General features: G+C 57.2%; 1 protein-coding gene across 2 annotated transcripts; it reads right to left on the reverse strand.

Moving 5' to 3' along the window:
• Positions 1-6,430: 6,430 nt before the first annotated feature.
• Positions 6,431-15,557, reverse strand: KPTN (kaptin, actin binding protein). 2 transcript variants are annotated; one of them, XM_069551086.1, is made up of 12 exons: positions 15,168-15,557; positions 14,707-14,789; positions 14,518-14,602; positions 14,372-14,426; positions 12,348-12,423; positions 12,140-12,213; positions 11,810-11,919; positions 11,505-11,582; positions 10,271-10,346; positions 9,187-9,322; positions 8,611-8,793; positions 6,431-6,831 (listed from the first exon to the last, which is right to left on the reverse strand). In XM_069551086.1, the coding sequence occupies exons 1-12, from the start codon at positions 15,391-15,393 to the stop codon at positions 6,703-6,705; spliced, it is 1,311 nt and encodes a 436-aa protein (XP_069407187.1). In that variant the 5' UTR covers positions 15,394-15,557; the 3' UTR covers positions 6,431-6,702. The 2 variants fall into 2 exon arrangements, with proteins under 2 accessions (XP_069407187.1, XP_069407188.1); XM_069551087.1 differs by having other exon boundaries at positions 9,174-9,322; positions 15,168-15,533.
• Positions 15,558-16,221: the final 664 nt, after the last annotated feature.

Genomic DNA, 16,221 nt, shown 5'->3' on the forward strand with positions numbered 1-16,221 from the left:
CTCCCTCTCTCCCTCCCTCACTTGGCCTCAGCCACACTGCCTCTTCCCTGCTCTTTGGACAAGTTCTTGCCTCAGGGCCTTTGCACCTGCTGTTCCTCCTTCCTGGGACACTCTTCCCAGCGTATCCTCTCCCTCTCCTCCTTCAGCTCTCCACTAAGAGGTCACCTTCCCTGACCACACTGTTCGGAATGACACCCTCCCAACTTTGGGGAGTCCCCAGCCATCTCACAGATGAGCCGACCAAGGCTCAGATAGGCTTAGTAACTTGTCCAGTGACCCCCAGCAGCCATTCTGTGGCTCCCAGTGTCTCTCTCCAAGAGTGGTCCTGACTTCCAACTCCCCCGCCCCAAACTTGTGTTGCTGTGGTAACCCAGTAGCCTATAAAACAGGCCTCAGAAAGGAAGGGAGGGGTCCTCAGGGCCGCCTGCTCCCTGACCCCTCTCTTGGCCACCAGCCTCATTTCTCCCATAACATCCATTTCTGTCTGAGAAAGTTCTTCTCAGAGTCTAGCCCACAGCCTGCCCCCAACGCACACTGGTATCCTCACGACTGAGAGCCGGGGGAGGGAGGCAGAATGTTGGCAGAACTTCCCTGAGAAGGAGTGAGTGAGTGAGTGTCTGTGTGTGTGTGTGTGTGTGTGTGTGTGTGTGTAGGCGGGGTAGAGGGGTGATTCTTAAAGGGCCACCGCACAATTACCCCCTCAGCAAGGCCCCTAATGATACGTCTAATTAGCAGCCCCTTAATTAGCAACGACTTAGGCATAATTACAGACCCACCAGGATCCAAAGCAAAGACTCACTCTCTCTCCTCCCTCCCTCCTCATCAGCCCCTAGCTTTCAGGAGAACCCAGGGCCACCTGGGAGTCAAGAATTCATCCATAGCCTCTCACCCCCTCACTCAGGGAAGGGCCTCGGCCTGGGAAGTTCTGCCTCGCATCCAACCACCTGTCCTTTCCGCCTCGGTCCTCAGGGGAAACCAGGGTCAGCCAGTGGGTGTTCTGATACCCGCCCTCCTTGCCCCGAAGCTGGGCAAAGCAGCCTGGTTCAATGGCTTTTTCTCCTGCAACACCTGGTTTCCTCTCCCTGCAGCCTTAGGAGAAGAGCAGTCAGGGAGAGAAAGCACTGGATAAACACTTGTGTGATGAGCCACCAAGAGGTCGGAGCCCTGTCACTGGGGACAGCTGGGCTGCTTCTGCTTGAGACTCCTGCCTCTGCCTTTCTCGTTTCCCCAGCTGCCCTGAAACCTAAGCTGGGTATCCAGGGGCAAAAGGATCAGGTGGAGGCCAGGGTGGGACTCCGGAGGGCAGATGGCGGGCATCATCTGTCCCTGGGGCTGTCTCTCCCCACCCTCCTGGGCCGGTGGCCAGCTGGGTCAGTGGGGAGTGCCCTAGTTCTGCCTCGCCCCCATCTGGGGGCCTCAGACACCTCATCTGCAGGATGGGGACTGCAAGCTTGAGCAGGGTGGGGAGGTCAGGCTGGCAGGCCAGGTAGGACCCCCTCTTGTCGGTAAGCAGCGCTCAGGGCAGGGGCAGGGGGTGCCTGCTGCCTGCCCCTCGGTGGGGACACAGCCTTCTAAACACTCCCGATTCCTGCCCCTGAGCGAGCCAGGTCCCTCCGCCCCCCTAGCCCTGCACATGGTGTCACCCCCGGGGGGATCCCACACAGACACACGCAGTCTTGGTGTTCAGGCTGTGATATATCCATTGGTAAACTGACACCGGGAGGGGCAAAGAGCTTGGTCAAGTCGAGAAGCTTCAAGTCGTGGGCAGGACAGAGGCCCGGGGCTCCTAACCTGTGCTCGATTTAACCCACCCAGAGACCCTCATGGGCACTCACTAGAGGGCCTCACCCCATCAGTGTGGGCTACAGGCTCAGCCCCACACCTCTCATCTCTCCCACCTCCTCTGGGGCCCCCCTTCTCAACAGGAAAGAAGAGGGACCTCAAGACTCAGAAGGGCCCTTTCCAGAGCCCTCAAGGGGCAGTGGAGAAGCTTCTGAGCTCCACTCCCTCTGGAAGACAGGTCTGGGGCTGGCACACTAGGAGAGGGATGGAGGCAAGACTGCAGGAAGGACTGGCCTGGCCCGACCCAGGACCTATCATTGCTCTGCCTGGAGCAGTGAAAGGGGCTCAGTAATTGTCCAAAGAATGAATGAGTCACGAAATGGACAGACGGCAAAAGAGGTACAGGAGTGAGACGGCAAGAGGGACCGGGTCCCGTCAATAGGAAGAGGAATGGGAGGGCAGACTGAAGACAGGACCAGTTCGGTCTTCACTACAGAGGGCACGGTTAGACTGCGAGAATGCCTCGGGATGCCAGAAATCAGGCAGGGGCAAGCAGAGGAGCTCTGAGCTCAGGGGAGGGATGGGCGGGTGCCAACTGGGAGGATGGGGTGGGGGAGCTCGGCGGAGGAAGGGAGCGGAGTTTGGGGGACTCCGTGCCTCCCGGGCGAGCCCACTCTGAGGCGGTGGGGGGGGGGAGGTGGGGGATCTTCTTCCTCCAGGTCTCCTCTGGCCAGGGGCGGAGACAAAGGTGTGTAGGAGGCAGAGTTAACCAGGGAGAGGAAGAGGGGAGGAAAGAGAGAGGAACAGGGAGCAGGTGCCTGGAGACAGAGATGGAGATGAGAGAGGAAGGGGAGCGACAGGAAGACCCATGCGGAGATGGAGAGAGACAGAGAGGAAGGCTGAGAGCGTAGAGACCAGAGACCCAGGGAAACACACAGAGATGGCGAAAGAGGAAGGCAGGGAGAGAGACCCAGGACTGACACAGAAAGCTGGACCAGACCCAGGCATGGAGAGAGTGAGACGGAGGGAGTCAGGGACTCAGAGACAGGCAGACTCGGCAGGACCGAGAACCCTGAGAGGTGTGGAGGCACAGAAAGGCGAGACCCAGACACAGGAGGGCGGGGGCGGAGGCGGAGAACGCGAGGAGGGGGGCTGCCCCAGACGGGGCGGGGGTGTTCGCACCCCCTCAGTGCCCAGGAGGCACCCCCCCCCCGGCCCGCCACGCTCCCCGAAGCGCAGGAGGGGCTGAGGATGTTGGCTGCTGGTGGTGGCCCCTGACTCCGCGTTCGGGCCCTGGTACCCGCAATCCAGGATATGCAGCCCCCTACTCTCCATAACGGAGCCCAGGGAAAAGCGGCTCCTCGAACGCCCCCCTCCACCCACCTGGGGTAGCTCATCCTTCCCCCCAGCCCTCCCTCCTCTCACTGGGGGTCTCTTACCTGCGGCTACAGCCTAGAGCAGGTTCCCCCAGCACTGGATTGGCAGTGGTGGGCGACTCCGCCCGATAGAGAGAGACAGAGGGAGAGAGAGTGAGAGGAAGAGGGAGAAGAGCTGGAGACTGAGAGGGAGAGCTAGGGAGGAGGGGAGGGAGAGGGGATAGAAGGAGGAGAGGCGAGGAGGAGGGGGGAGGGACACGGGGGAGGGGGAGTCGGCTGAAGAGGGAGGAGGGGGGCCGGGGGAGAGCCGAGAGGGCGGAGGCGGAGCCGGGGAAAGAGGGGAGGAGGAGGAGGCGGGGAGAGGGAGGCCGGCGCGGGAGGCAGGGGAGGGGCCTACAGAGAGGAGGGGTGGGGAAGGGGGGGGATGAGGCAGCCCAAGCCTCCCACCCACCCTCTGCGTTCAGCACCACAGGCAATGGACAGCGGCGGAGGGCGTGTGTGTGTGTGTGTGTGTGTGTGTGTGTGTGTGTGTGTCTGGGGGGGCGGGGTTCTGGGGGTCATTCAGCAGCATCGTCCACGATGCCCCCGCCCCCCACCAACACAGTCTCTGATCCATACAAGGACCAAAGAGGCGAAAGAGCTACAAATAGTTCCAGGCTCCCAGAACTGGAGGGGGAGGGCAAAAATGTTTTTAGCCAGAGTCAAGATCCAAATTCACATGCCGGGCCTGCAGACAGAGCCTCACAGAGCCAGCCAGAAACAACCACAAAGGCAGCCATTAATAATAATAACAGTGCAGCCCTTATCGCGTGCCAGACGTTGTTACAACATGTTTAGTAAGTGCTTGACACGTGTTGACATAACGGACCCGCCTGAAGACCCTGTGAAGGAAATGCTACTCGTCCCATTCTACAGATAGGGAAACTGAGGCACAAAATGGTAAAGTGCTCCTTCAGTTTCTACCCTTCACTGCTACACCACACGCAGTCCCAGACTCAGGGGCTGGCAAGAAGTCAGGAAGTGAGTTGCAAAGGATCGGGAACACAGTTGCAGCACCGGGAACCCAAACTCACAAATCCTGAAATGGAGAACAGACACACACACATGCACACGTGCACACCCATGCACAGGCTTCACGAAGCCACAACATCACTAGTTAAAAGCCCCCAATCCCACCTTAGGGTCCACTCCCACCCAGGACAGGAGGTGATAGAGGATTTCTCCTCTGCAGACAGGCAGCAGAAGGAAGACCCTGCTCTGGCCAGTGGCCCATGCCCACCGCCACCCGTCCTGGCTGGACACCCTCAGGCTCACTGCCAGGAGGGAGAGAGACGACCCAGCTCCAGCTGCGTGCAATTTCCCACGCTTGGGCTTGGGCTCCGGGAGGTGTGGAGGTCTGGGGCAGCCAAGAATTGGTGGGCTCCAGCCTCCTGAAGACCCACTGCAGGGCACTGGTAGACAGCCTGGTCTTCACTGGTGGTGCAGATGGTCAGACTGACGTGTGGACTTCCACGGCAGGAGGTGGACAGATGGCCAGAATGACCGTAGTGCCTGCCCCTCCCCACCAGGAAGCAAGAGTCTCCCCTCCCCTCCCCAACTGCCAGGGAGGAAGCAGCGCCCCATCCCCAACCAACCTGGACCCCCCTCTCCCCTCCCCTGCTCGGGAATGGGTCCCCAACCCTCTGGACAGGGTTCTACTCCTGGCAGTATTTCTCCTGTCACCCCTGCCCTCCTCTGGTCCCTGTGATGGAGGCCTGGATTCCTTCTCTGGTGCCATGGAAGTGGCCACAGGAAGGACAATTCCTACAGCCATGGGGTCCCCTAATCCCCTGGGCTTTTCTTTGTTATATGTTTTTGGCTATGCTGAGTCTTCATTGCGGTGCACAAACTCTCGTTGCCAAGCATGGGCTCTGGAGTGCATAAGCTCAGTAGTCGTGGCTTGTGGCACGTGGGCATAGTTGTGGCATCTTAGTCCCTGGACCAAGGATCGAACCCATGTCCCCTGGCAGGCAGATTCTTAACCACTGGGCCACCAGGCGAGGTGCCCCCTCCTATTCTCGGGCTTTTCAATTAGGACTACCTTTAGTCCTTTCCAGCACAGTATAGCCCGAGTCCTGTCTTCCTGGGGCTCGTCTCAGCACTCCCCTGTGGGGACCTAAATTCAATCACTTTCTGTAGGGTGTTAACTTTGACCCCTGGTGTAAGGTACGAAAGTAGTGAAAGTGTTAGTCACTCAGTCGTGTCTAACTCTCGTGACCCTATGGACTGTAACCCACCAGGCTTCTCTGCCCATGGGATTCTCCAGGCAAGAATACTAGAGTGGGCAACCATTCCCTTCTCCAGGGGAATCTTCCTGACCCAGGGATCAAACCTGTATCTCCTGCATTGCAGGCAGATTCCTACTGTCTGAGCCACCAGGGAAGGTGTGAGGTCTAACCATAGTAAATTGCTAGTGTCCAACTCAGCATTATTCACAGGGTGTCTGACCGCAGGCCCTCTGTTACAACTTGTGGCTTCCCCATGAGTCTTTTCTTTTTTAAAATATTTATTCATTTGGCTGGGCTGTCTTAGGGGCAGCATACGAGATCTTTTTAGTTACAGAATGCCAGATCTAGTTCCCTGACCAGGGATTGAACATGGGTTCCCTGGTGGCTCAGACAGTAAAACGTCTGCCTACAATGCGGGAGACCCAGTTTCAATCCCTGGGTGGGGAAGATCCCCTGGAGAAGGAACTGGCATCCCACTCCAGTATTCTTGCCCGGGAAATCCCATGGACGGAGGAGCCTGGTAGGCTACAGTCCACGGGGTCGCAAAGAGTCGGACACGACTGAGCGACTTCACTTTCACTTTCCCCCTGCATCAGAAGCATGGAGTCTTAGCCACTGGACCACCAGGGAAGTCTCCCACGACAGTCCTTTCCAGCCACCTCCTTTCCTCTGAGGCTCAATTTCCTTATCATCCCACTGAGCCCTCACCCAAGATCCAGAGTTTCCCACTGGGGTCTACCCTGAGCTTACGTGCAAACATCTAACCCCGAAGTCTTCCTTTGGAGGATGAACTTCCATCTTCCTCGGAGGGCCTAACTTCCTTTCTTTTCTCTGAAATCTACACTGCGATTCCACTTCAGTCCCACTCCTGGGTCTGACTTTGGATCCCCAGTCCCCAGAGTCCCCTCCCTCAGTTCTTCCGGGGAAATCCGGCTCCCGACATTCAGCCTGGCACATCGTGAGCCCTTGCCAAACGCTTGCCGAACAAAACGATGGAGACGAGTGTGAGTTTGGTTCCTTTGGATATAGAAATCATCGCCACTGACCAATTCTCATGGAGGGTGAGATCATCCCATTTTCAGATGGGAACACTGAGGCACAGAGAGGGGAGTGCGGGTTACGGGCACGCGGGGGCAGGGTCAGAGCAGGATCCACGGCTCCATCACTCCGAGGGTGGGTCTCGGCGGACCAGCCCCTCCTTCAGGATGTTTCCCCCACCATGAAGGTGAGCGCCCCAAGGCACTACCGCAGACCTGGGGTGGGCAACGAGTGGGTGCTCAGGAAGCCAGGGTCTCAGCAGGCCCAGAACCCACCCTGTCCCCCAGCTTCTGTAGCTGACGTCTCCTCTGCTCCACTTGACGCCGAAGCCGGGTCAGCACTAGCTCCGAGGCCTGGATCAGGCTGTGCTGTGGGGAACAAGAGGAGGAGGAAGGAGGCGGGCAGAGCTGGGATGGAGCTGGAGGGGTGAGGGTTACACCGCGCCCCTCAAAGCTGGAAGCTTAGCCACAACCGGAGGTTGGAGAGAGGACCACCACGTGGGCGGAGGGAACGGGTCTCTGTGATGCGGTGAAGCACAGACTCAGGGCCATGGCCTTCTGTGAATTTCTAGCGGGAGGAACAAAGCCCAGCCCCAGATGTGCGGGTCTGAGGTTAGAACTTGGGACGGAGGGGAAGAATCAAGACGAAGGGGAGCTCGAGGTGCACGGGAGCAAGGACTGACCACTGAACAGAGGCTGAGGTTAGAGCACGGCAGACGGGGACAGAGGTGAGACCCTGGCAGAAAAGGTTAGGCCCACAGGCCCGAGAAGGAGCAGACCACAGTGGCCAAGAGAGGAATATGTCACCACACAAGGGACGGAGCCAGACCCGGGCTGGAGGGTCAGAGTGGGGAGGTCACTGCGCAACAGCTTGACAGAGCACGGCAAGAGATGCTAGTGCGTGAGAGCGAGGTGGAGGGGAAGCCCCTCCCACTCTGGCCCAGCCTCAGACCCCTCCTCATCCTGGTCTACCGGGGGCCCACCCTTCATCCCATGCACCTCACGCCTTTTCCCTGGGGCCCGGCCTCTATCTCTATGTGATCTAATCTGGACCATTCCCCTGATGGCTAGGCTGAAGGAAGAGGCCCCAGCAGAACCTTCAGAGGAGGCAGTTCAAGCACTCAGGTGAGACCACGTGGGGAAGGAGCCTGGAGTCAGGCCAGAGGCAGGGGGAAGGCAAACAGCAGATAAGGAGACAGAGATACCTCATAGCTGAAGGGTGGGTGTCAGGCCACAGGGAGAAGGTCAGAGGTTATACTACACTGTGCTTAGTAGCTCAGTTGTGTCCAACTCTTTGCAACCCCCTGGACTGTAGCCTGCCAGGCTCCTCTGTCGATGGGATTTTTAGGCAAGGATACTGGAGTGGGTAGCCATTTCCTCCTCCAGGGGATCTTCCCAGGCCAGGGATCAAGCCTGGGTCTCCTGAGCTGCAGACGAATTCTTTACCTGCTGAGCCACTGGGGAAATCTTGTCTACGTTTGTTGGAGGTTAAGTAGAAAGGGATGGTTGTAGGCTGGACCTTGGACCTCGGGAATGGGTTGGATGTTAAACCATAAGGGCAGTGAAGCTGATGTGGGAGGGTGAGAGGTCAAAGTTCAGGAGAAGGCTGGCCGTTTGGCAGCAGGTCAAGGGCATGACCCCAGTGGAAAGTTCAGAGGTTAGACCAGAGTGGAAGGGCTCGAGGTTAGACTGTGGCAGAAAGCCGGAGACAGGCTGGAAGTGAGATTCCCGGGCAGGGTGAAGCGGGTCACACATGAGGAGAAGGGTGTGGCTGCAGGGGGAGGGCCGAGGTCAGTCAAGGGGCAGTGGGAGGGTGCAAATAGCTCACAGACGGATCCAGGCTGGGGAAGGGGCAGAGTCAGACAGAGTGGGGGGACGGAAGGACAGAAGTGCGGGGGGCTGAGGGAGGCCAGGGGGACGGGGGTGACAGATGGCGCAGCCAAGCCCCCTTCGCCCCTCGCTATGAGGCCGCAGCCCCCTTCTCCTGGGCCAACAGGAGTCACATCCCGCCCTCCACACCCAGGAGGAGGCCTGCAGCCAAGACTGCCCCCCTTGCCTGAAGGTGGGCTCAGGCCCCAGAGCTCCCTCTCCCGAGGACACGCCCTCACTGAGGCGGGTGAGAAGTCCCGCCTCAGGGCCCCTGGCTACCTGCAGGATGTGCACGCCCTTCAGGGAGACCACGGCCAGCTCGCGCAGCCCGTCCCCGGTCAGGTCCACATGCGCCATGGCCAGCAGGGGGCTGGAGAAGCCCCGCCGCCACAGCAAGCGGAAGCCACACGGGGCCCCGGGGAGCCCACGCCCGGGGCCGCAGTACTTGTAACAGAGCAGCTCCTGCAGGGGTGGGGGGTCAGGGTCACACGGTGGGCGTGGGGTCATGGGGGTGGGAAAGGGTCACACAGGGGGACTGGAGTCACATGGGGGGATCAGAGTCACATGGGGGATCAGAGTCACAAGGGGGATCAGAGTCACACGGGGGATCAGAGTCACACGGGGTTGAGGTCACATGGGGTGGTCAGGGTCACACGGTGGGCATCGGGGTCACAAGGGGATCAGGGTCACACAGGGGGATGGGGTCACACGGGGTCAAGGTCACACAGGGGTCAGGGTCACATAGGGCTCAAGGTCACATGGAGGGGTTGGGGTCACATGGCAGGGTTGGGGTCCCACGGGAGAAGGCAAGCGGCACAGGGCACGGGCTGTGACAGTCCCACCTCTTGGCCCCACCTGTCCATAGGTGGCCACCAGTACTTCCGGCCGCCCGTCCAGATCGATGTCGGTGACCAGGCCACAGAGGACACTGTCAAACTGGTCACTGCCCGGCAGGAGAAGCTGGTCTTCGAGCCCCTGGCTCAGCAGGTCGCTGGGGGTCAGAACACGGCGGGAAGACTGGGGTCAGGTGCAGTGCCCACCACCCCGAGCACCAGATCCTCACGTGTCAGGTCTGGAGGCTCTGTTCCTGCTGAAGCCTGGACACCCTCGTCTCCAAGCCGGCCATCCTCCTATCCACCCAGAGGTGCTCAAGGCATCTCCGATCCGGACACTCACACGGTCCCCTGAAGGTGGGATCATCTCAGTCCCATGTAGAAACCCACACCATTCCTTCTGGGGACCCTGCCGCCTCCAGTCTGGACACATGCGTAGTCCTCTGGAGCCTGGACCCAATACTGGACACCTTCACGGCCCACCAGGTGTGCACAGCTGGCTTGTACTGGCTCACAGGAGCTGACTAGGACATTTTCAGAAACCCTGAGAGCGTGCTGGCATTGTGTCAGTGACTCGAAATCCCACCGTGGTGAGAGCACTGACGTGGGCAGACGTTACAAACCAGGGCTTTCTCCCACACAGAGCCAGTGGTTAAATACCTGCGACATGTTCTGCACCCCAAGGAGCTTTCCAGGTGGTGGCAGAGGCAAAAGAACCCACCTGCCGATGCAGGTTCGACCCCTGGGGTGGGAAGATCCCCTGAAGGAGGGCATGGCAACCCATTCCAATTCTGTTGCCTGGAGAATCCCATGGACAGAGGAGCCTGGCAGGCTGCAGTCCATGGGGATCACAAGGAGTCGGACCGAATAACCTAGCACACACCCATCCCAGTGGGGCTGGACATCTCAGTTCCCACCCCGAGGTCTCAGCACATCTCCTACAAGTTCTAGATTAAAACACTCAGTGCTTCTCTCCCTGGGACATGGACACCTTTACCCACCCAGCCCTGAACCACCACACCCAAAGCTTTACTTTCTGTGGAGAATGAACAGGTTAGGCCGTGGTGCAAAGGCACAGGGCCTGCCCGCCTCCACGTGCCCCTCACCGGTACACCACCGCCGGCTCCAACATGCTGGCCACTAGCACGCTGTACTCCTCCCGCTGTGGCCTGTCCTCCATCTCTGGAGAAGGAACAGAGGTGGGGGAGGTGTGAGCAGACAGGTCCCAGGTCCCTCCTCCCCACCCCTCCATACCTGAGAGGAACACAGGTTAGACTCCTAGAGTCGGACACGACTGAAGCGACTTAGCAGCAGCAGCAGAAAGGCTTGACGATGGGTTGGTTACAGGTGGAGGGTTAGAGGTTAGACCACAAGAGGAGGATGGAGGTCAGAGGTCAGGAGGAGGAATAGGTGTTGGATAACAGTTTAAAAAGCCCAAGGTTAGGGGACTTCCCTGGTGGCCCAGGAATTAAGACTGTGCTTCCAGTACAGCGGATGCAGGTTTGATCCCTGGTTGGGGAACTAAGAACTAAGATCCCACATGCCCTGAGGTGCAAAGTCAAGACAAAATTCAAGGTTAGACCACCAGGTTAGATGAGAACATGGTTAGATGAGAATATGAAAGTCCTCAGATCACTGTAGGGGTATCAGGGGTAAACCACAGGAGGAGGGATGGAAGACAGACCACAGAGGTCAGACCAAGAGAAACACCAAGGACTTCTCTGGTGGCCCTGTGGTTAAGGATCTGACTTGCAATAAAAGAGACGCAAGTTGGGGAACTGAGATCCCACACGCCACAGAGCAGTCAAGTCCGAGCGCCGCAACTAGAGGGTTTGTGCGTAGCAAGGAAAGATCCCGCATGCCACAACTAAGACCCAACGCAGCCAAATAAAGAAAGAAAAAGAAATACACGAGAGAAGGACAGACCAGAATAAGAGGAACAGATCAACACGTGGGGGGAAAGGAGAGACCTCGAATCCGGGGCCAGTGCTGAGTCCATGAGAAGAATTTGGGTCTGAATGGCAGCAAGACACAGAATGACAAGTCCTGAGGCCCGAGATGGGGGTCAGGGGAAGTGGCACAGTGAGGGGTGAAGGTTAGAGACACCAAGGGGAAGGCGGAAGTTCAACTCCAGGGTAAAAGGTCAGGTTAAAGGTTAGACCACCACCGGGCCAAGTAGCTGGGAGTGAAATTCAGGAGCGTGGGGGGAGAGATGGGGCAGGGTAAGTCCTGGGCCGGAGTGGGGCACCCAGGAGGACGGAAGGAACGATGGGAGCAGGACGTTTAGGGAGAGGGGTACAAACGCGGGTGGGGGGAGCCGAGCCCACGCCCGGAACTCACCCTCGGGGGCCGAAAGGCTGAACACGATCACTCGGGAAATGGGGCCGTCCTGAAGGATGGTCCACGTCTGCAGGACCTCTGTGTGGAGGGCGAGGACTCAGGGCCCCGCCTTCAGCACTGAGTGCGAGCCCCAGTCCCGGGACCCACCCCCAGCCCTGAGCGCCCCGGGCCCCGCCCAAGCCTCGCCCAAACCCCGCCCAAACCCGCCCCCAGCCTGCACTGCCAGCCCCGCCCCAAGCCCGGAGTGCCCGCCCCACCCCCAAGGCCCCGCCCCTAACCATGTCCGAGCCCCGCCCCGTCATCACCTCGACTCTGCTGGTCCACGTGGGCGACGCGAACGTAACCGCTCTGACAGCCCAGAGCTGAGAGTCGCCGGGATGTGCCGGGCAGGTTGTGCACGTCAAGCCACAGGACGCTGGGGGTGGACAGGTGGACAGAGGGGCCCCCGGGCCGTCACCAGGTCCCAGCCCCCACCCTCTATCTCCGCCTCCCTACAAGCATCCACCCCACCCCTCCCCCTAGAAGAGCCTTGGGCCTCCTCTGGGCTTGATTTCCCTAGGGCTCAATTCCCACCACCCAGATTTCTCGGAGCCCGCCTGCCCCGGTCCCCGCTGGCCTGTCGGGGGCTCGCCTACCTACTGGTCAGGTTTGTGAGCTCTGGGAAGAGGTTTTCCACAGGCTGTTCTTCAAACTGATGCAGTCCCTCGTTCTGGGGGAACCGAGACCCGCCACCCGCTTGGAGTCAGTGGCTGGTTTCACACACTGCCCTGCACCCCCGACCCCCCGACCCCAGTCCACGGTGGCCCCAGCAGGGCTCTGCTCACCACGCCTCCTCCGCCTCACCTCCTTGTACAGATGAATGGCTGGGTCATTCCCACTCAGGAGAAACACGGTCTCCAGTTGATCCCCGACCTGGACCCTGAAAGCAAAAAACTCTAGAACACCAGTATGGTGGACCTTGAGTGTAGTAGAGTTCGTCAGTTTTAAAACCCTCCTCTTGAAAAACTCTTGCTTGTGAGAACCCTGTCCTTCTAGGCTTCAGACACTGGATCCACAGTGAAGATGCAGGACTGTAGAAACTGACCCTTGAAGAATCACAGGATTGTACAGCTTTCCAATCTCAGAAACAGCATGTTAGAACCTTCTGTTTCTAGAGCCCTCGCCTGCTAGAATCTTCATTCTGGATGTGGGTTCAGGAATGAACATGGAGCTCTGAGAATGGGCTGCAGAACCTCAGAACACTAGTATCTCTTTACCCTAGAACCCCAGTGTTCTAGAAGTTCTGTTTTCTGTCTCCTTCAAGACACTAGAACTTTTGGAAATTGCCATCATGGTATTCAGACTGAGAATCGGTAGACTATCCAGATCATAGAACCCAGAATATTAGTGGGTTAGAAACTTCAGTTTCTCAAACTCTCATCTGATAGACCTGAGGTTGGCCAATTATGACCTGCAGGCTAAATCTCACTCACTGTTTTGTTTGGCCATGCCACATGGCTTGCACCGTCTTAGCTCCCTGACCAGGGATCGAACCCATGCCCCCGGCTGTGGGAGTGCAATCTTTTTTTTTTAATTTTAAAATCTTTAATTCTTACATGCGTTCCCAAACATGAACCACCCTCCCACCTCCCTCCCCATAACATCTCTCTGGGTCATTCCTATGCACCAGCCCCAAGCATGATGTATCCTGCGTCAGACATAGACTGGCGATTCAATTCTTACATGATAGTATACATGTTAGAATGCCATTCTCCCAAATCATCCCACCCTCTCCCTGGGAGTGCAATCTTAACCAAGGGACCACCAGGGGAGTCCCTCCCCTGTTTTTGTAAATAAAGTTTTATTGGAACACAGCCACACATATTCATTCATACAGTGTCCATGGCTGCCTTCTTGTTACAGTGGCCAACCTGAGCGGCTGTGAGACAGACTAAATAGAAAATGTTTGGCAACTCCTGTGCTAGAACACTGGTGTTCCAGAATGGAATTCTTATACTTTGGGATCCTAGCACATCAGTACTCTTCATGGTCTGTATTCTGTCTCCTTGAGATATGATAATGTTCAGTTCAGTTCAGTTGCTCAGTTGTGTCCGACTCTTTGGGACCCCATGAATCGCAGCACGCCAGGCCTCCCTGTCCATCACCATCTCCCGGAGTTCACTCAGACTCATGTCCATCGAGTCCGTGATGCCATCCAGCCATCTGATCCTCGGTCGTCCCCTTCTCCTCCTGCCCCCAATCCAGGACCTTATTATTACAGTATCTCAGAATCATCAAACTGTAGATCTTTCAGATCTTGGAATCTCAGAGCTAATAACTCAAAGAAAAAAAAAAGCATTTCTGGATCTTGGAATGCCCTAATCTAGAATATCAAAACTTGAGAGTTCTACAGGTCTGGAAATGAAGCACTCAATTAACTCTCAAATTATCTAGTTCAGGGGGTTCCCTGGTGGCTCAGATAGTAAAGAATCTGCTTGCAATGCAGGAGATGCAGGTTCGATCCCTGAGTCAGGAAGGTGCCCTGGAGAAGAGAATGGCTACCTACTCCAGTATTCTTGTCTGGAGAATTCCACGAACAGAGGAGCCCGGAGGGCTACAGTCCATGGGGTCGCAAAGAGTTGGACACGACTTAGTGACTAACACCATCTAGTTCAGGGATTGCAAAATGGTAGCCCATTAGCTGAGTATGGTCCATGGCTACCTTAAATGCACTATGCTCTAAAAAACAAAACGAGTCTGATTGTTTATAGGTGGGTCTGTGGTCTTCAGTATGCTACAGCCTCTGCTCTCTCAACATACACACACACACACACACACACATGTGCACACATACACTCCCTAATGTATCAAGCCTGTGATTTACTTACTCTGCGTGGCATAGTTGGAAAGGAGTGAACTGGAGCTCCAGGTTCAGGCAGCTCTCTGCAGGGGGAGCGGAGGCAGTTAGGTACCGGGGATGGGACTGCATCCCCCACCCTTTCCTCATCCCTCTTTCCCTCCAGGCCACACTTACGAGCAATGGAGTCGAGGTTGTACTCAGAGCCAGGCTCGTAGTCACAGTAAATGTTAAGGAAGGGGCTGCCCTTGTCCCCAGAATCCTGGGAGAGGAGACTGGCCTCAGGGGAAGGCAGAAGCAGCAAGAGGGATTTGGGGAAGACTCAGTAAGGAGGAGAAAATGGATAGATGGATGGGCTCTGGGTACCTTAATGAACGTGATCCCCACAACCAGACCCCGCTTTGGGGGTGACTTGTTGAAGGTGTCAATGGAGACAATCTCTGCATCCACTGGGAGAGGAGAGTTCAAAGTTCACATTTCAGGCAGGCCCGTGACCCCAATATTTCCAACCACGGTGACCCTTGACCTCTACAGCTCAGTCATCTCTCGCCACTACAAATTATGACTGTTGGGTCCCAGTGGGTCCTGTTCACCATCACCAGGGTAGGAGTAATCCTGGTTTCTGAGTCATCCTGAACCCGAACTACTTCAGGCCCCTATTTATCCCTGTCTTCTGACCCCAGTGCCTCCAGATTACCAGCTTTGACCCCCTTCAATCACCATCACCCTGATCCCGTTCGCCCATCATGGTGACCTGGCCCAAGACAGAGCCTCAGAAACCTTCTCAACACTACATTCCGAGCCCCCAGCCCGACGGCGCCACGCACCGGGAATGTAATTGAACTGCAGCTCCTTGGCCACGGGCCGGATTTTCTGTCGGAGGTCTTGGTAGCGGAAGCCTAGCACCTTGCCTTTAAGGGTGGCGGCCAGCAGCTCCCCGCGCCCGCCCGCGCCGCCTGCTAGCCCGTACACATTGCTCTGCGACGAGAAGCGTGTGAAGCTGTCCTCGCGCAGCGGACAAGGCCCTGCGGCCATGGCCGCCTCCCCCATCATGTCCCTCAACCACTCATTCCCAGAGCCCCCACAGCGGCCCGCTCTACCCGTGGATCGCCGGGCGTCCGCGGGGCGCGCAGACCGATTACGTGAAGAAGCTGCGGTCGCTGCCCTTTACAAAGATGGCCGCCAGCCGGGCTGCCCTCCAGACTTTGCTTCAACGCGCTTGCGCGCTCCTGCTTGGTCCTTTTCAGGGCCGAGGCGACTGCGATTTGCAAATTAGGCGGTCCATGGGGTCGCGAAGAGTCGGACACGACTGAGCGACTTCCCTTTCACTTTTCACTTTCATGCATTGGAGAAGGAAATGGCAACCCACTCCAGTGTTCTTGCCTGGAGAATCCCAGGGACGGGGGAGCCTGGTGGGCTGCCGTCTATGGGGTCACACAGAGTCGGACACGACTGAAGTGATTTAGCAGCAACAGCAGCAGACAGAGGTACATAGTATGTTTGACCAGTCAAGAAATTGAGGCACAAAGTAATTTGTCTAAGATCAGTTAGAAGCCGCAGTGTTGGAACCCAAACAAGATAGCGCCATAGTTTATTATTTTAATCACATCACTTAAAACTTTTTTTTTTTTTTTTTTGCCTCATAGTGCTGCTTATGGGATCTTAGTTCCCCCATCAGGCATTGAACCAGACCCTAGGCAGTGAAAGTGCTAGTCCTAACCACTGGACCACCAGGGGATTCTCTCCCATCACCTTTAAAGTGGTGAAATGCATTCTGCTTACCCCAAGGAAACAGTTCTAGCTATCTGTCCTGGCAAATAACCTTCACCTTATCTACTGAAAAAGGCTTGGTGGCTCAGATGGTAAAGAATTTGTCTACAA

This window comes from Ovis canadensis, chromosome 14 (genome assembly GCF_042477335.2).
Source record: "Ovis canadensis isolate MfBH-ARS-UI-01 breed Bighorn chromosome 14, ARS-UI_OviCan_v2, whole genome shotgun sequence".
Taxonomy (NCBI): Eukaryota; Metazoa; Chordata; class Mammalia; order Artiodactyla; family Bovidae; genus Ovis; species Ovis canadensis.

Coding starts and splice junctions, on each gene's coding strand:
- KPTN (XM_069551086.1), bottom strand. CDS start 15,393: ATGATGGGGGAGGCGGCCATGGCCGCAGGGCCTTGTCCGCTGCGCGAG. Junction 14,790..15,167: donor GCAGTTCAATTACATTCCCG/GTGCGTGGCGCC, acceptor CTCCTCTCCCAG/TGGATGCAGAGATTGTCTCC. Junction 6,832..8,610: donor AGGGCGTGCACATCCTGCAG/GTAGCCAGGGGC, acceptor TGTTCCCCACAG/CACAGCCTGATCCAGGCCTC.